We start from the raw sequence: 1,537 nt of genomic DNA, 5'->3' as shown, positions 1-1,537 counted from the left end.
GAGACATTGGAATGTAAATGAGTTCAGCGCGTGCTCCCGGCGCAGTGAAAGCTCGGGATTGTTTATTGAGCTCCCGGAGCCACGCGCCTGGCCCGGGGGAGTCGGCGTGCAGAAGAATCACACAGCGGGGGCGGGGCCTCGCGAAGAAGCGTGCGTCTCCCAAAAAAAAAAAAAAAAAAAAAAAGGGGGTGGGTGGGGGTGTGTGTTGGGGGCGCGTGTTGAAAAAGAGGAGTGCTGCCAAAGTTTGGGTCAGATCGGCTCGTGGAGTAAGCAGTCAAGAGAGACTTGGACTAGAGTTGAGCCACACGGTCCCCACGCGAAGGACACGAGAGCTGTACACTGCCAGCCCCCCCCCCTTCTACGCTCGCCCTCTGCATCCATCACTTCAGAAGAACTCTCAGCGAGATGGAAACGACCACCATCACCACCACGCAGACTGCATTCACCTTTGGATTTAGCGAGAGACACGCCAGCATCAGCCTGCACGCCCCGGCTCAGGACTGCTCGGCCCCCGACGCGCACCCCGACGGCAAGACCAAGGTGCTGAAGAGACAGCGCTCCAGCTCGCCGGAGCTCCTGCGCTGCAAGCGGCGGCTGAGCTTCAACGGCCTCGGCTACTCCATCCCCCAGCAGCAGCCGGTGGCCGTGGCCCGGCGGAACGAGAGGGAGAGGAACCGGGTCAAGCAGGTCAACATGGGCTTCCAGACGCTGCGTCAACACGTGCCGAACGGCGCGGCCAACAAGAAGATGAGCAAAGTGGAGACCCTGAGGTCCGCGGTGGAGTACATCAGGGCTTTACAGCAACTCCTGGACGAGCACGACGCGGTGTCGGCCGCCTTCCAGTGCGGGTTGCCGTCCCCGACACTGTCCAACAGCTACTCCGCCGACCCGGAGTCGCCTCACTCCACCTACTCATCAGACGAGGGCAGTTATGAGCCTCTGAGCTCCGAGGAGCAGGAGCTGTTGGACTTTACGACTTGGTTCGACAGGTACTGAGGCTGTCAGCGTCCCGACCCACGCAGCGGCGTCTGTGCGTAAAAACAAAGCAGCTGACTGCTTTCAGAAATGCTGACAAAAGACTTGGTAAAGGCATCAGATCAGTCTCGCTCTGGTGCTTGGAAGTGATCTGTTGCCTCCCTCCCTCACCCGGGCTGCTCCTGCAGGAGCCAAGCAATAGTGAGAGAGAGAGAGAGAGAGAGAGAGAGAGAGAGAGAGAGAGAGAGAGAGAGAGAGAGAGCCTCTAACTCCCCACAAGAAGGAGGGAGTTGGACTCGGTGTCACGTTGACGCGTGGAAGTGAAGAACTGTTGATGTTATGTTTGAATAAGTGCAATTAAGACGTGACACGGCAGGTTTTCTGCAGAGACGGTGCTGCAGCTCCAGAGGACTTGTCTGATGAGTGTCTCATCAGAGCAGGACCGCCTTCCTCTGCTGCCACGGCTGTCAGAAGACAAACACAAAGATGATGCGTCGACAGACTGTTTCGTGATGTACATTGTTTCCTCATCCCTTTCATAACAAAAAAATTGTATCATACA

The 1,537-nt window shown here is 57.3% G+C and overlaps 1 protein-coding gene across 1 annotated transcript; it reads left to right on the top strand.

Moving 5' to 3' along the window:
• Window positions 1-405: 405 nt before the first annotated feature.
• On the top strand, window positions 406-1,060 carry ascl1b (achaete-scute family bHLH transcription factor 1b). Its single transcript, XM_054619398.1, has one exon. The coding sequence runs from the start codon at window positions 406-408 to the stop codon at window positions 994-996; it is 591 nt and encodes a 196-aa protein (XP_054475373.1). The 3' UTR covers window positions 997-1,060.
• Window positions 1,061-1,537: the final 477 nt, after the last annotated feature.

Source organism: Anoplopoma fimbria, chromosome 19, assembly GCF_027596085.1.
Source record: "Anoplopoma fimbria isolate UVic2021 breed Golden Eagle Sablefish chromosome 19, Afim_UVic_2022, whole genome shotgun sequence".
Lineage (NCBI taxonomy): Eukaryota > Metazoa > Chordata > Actinopteri > Perciformes > Anoplopomatidae > Anoplopoma > Anoplopoma fimbria.
This window is presented reverse-complemented; position numbering and strand designations above follow the sequence as displayed.

What these genes read in the sequence shown, in the direction of transcription:
- ascl1b (XM_054619398.1), top strand. Translation starts at nt 406, where the DNA reads ATGGAAACGACCACCATCACCACCACGCAGACTGCATTCACCTTTGGA.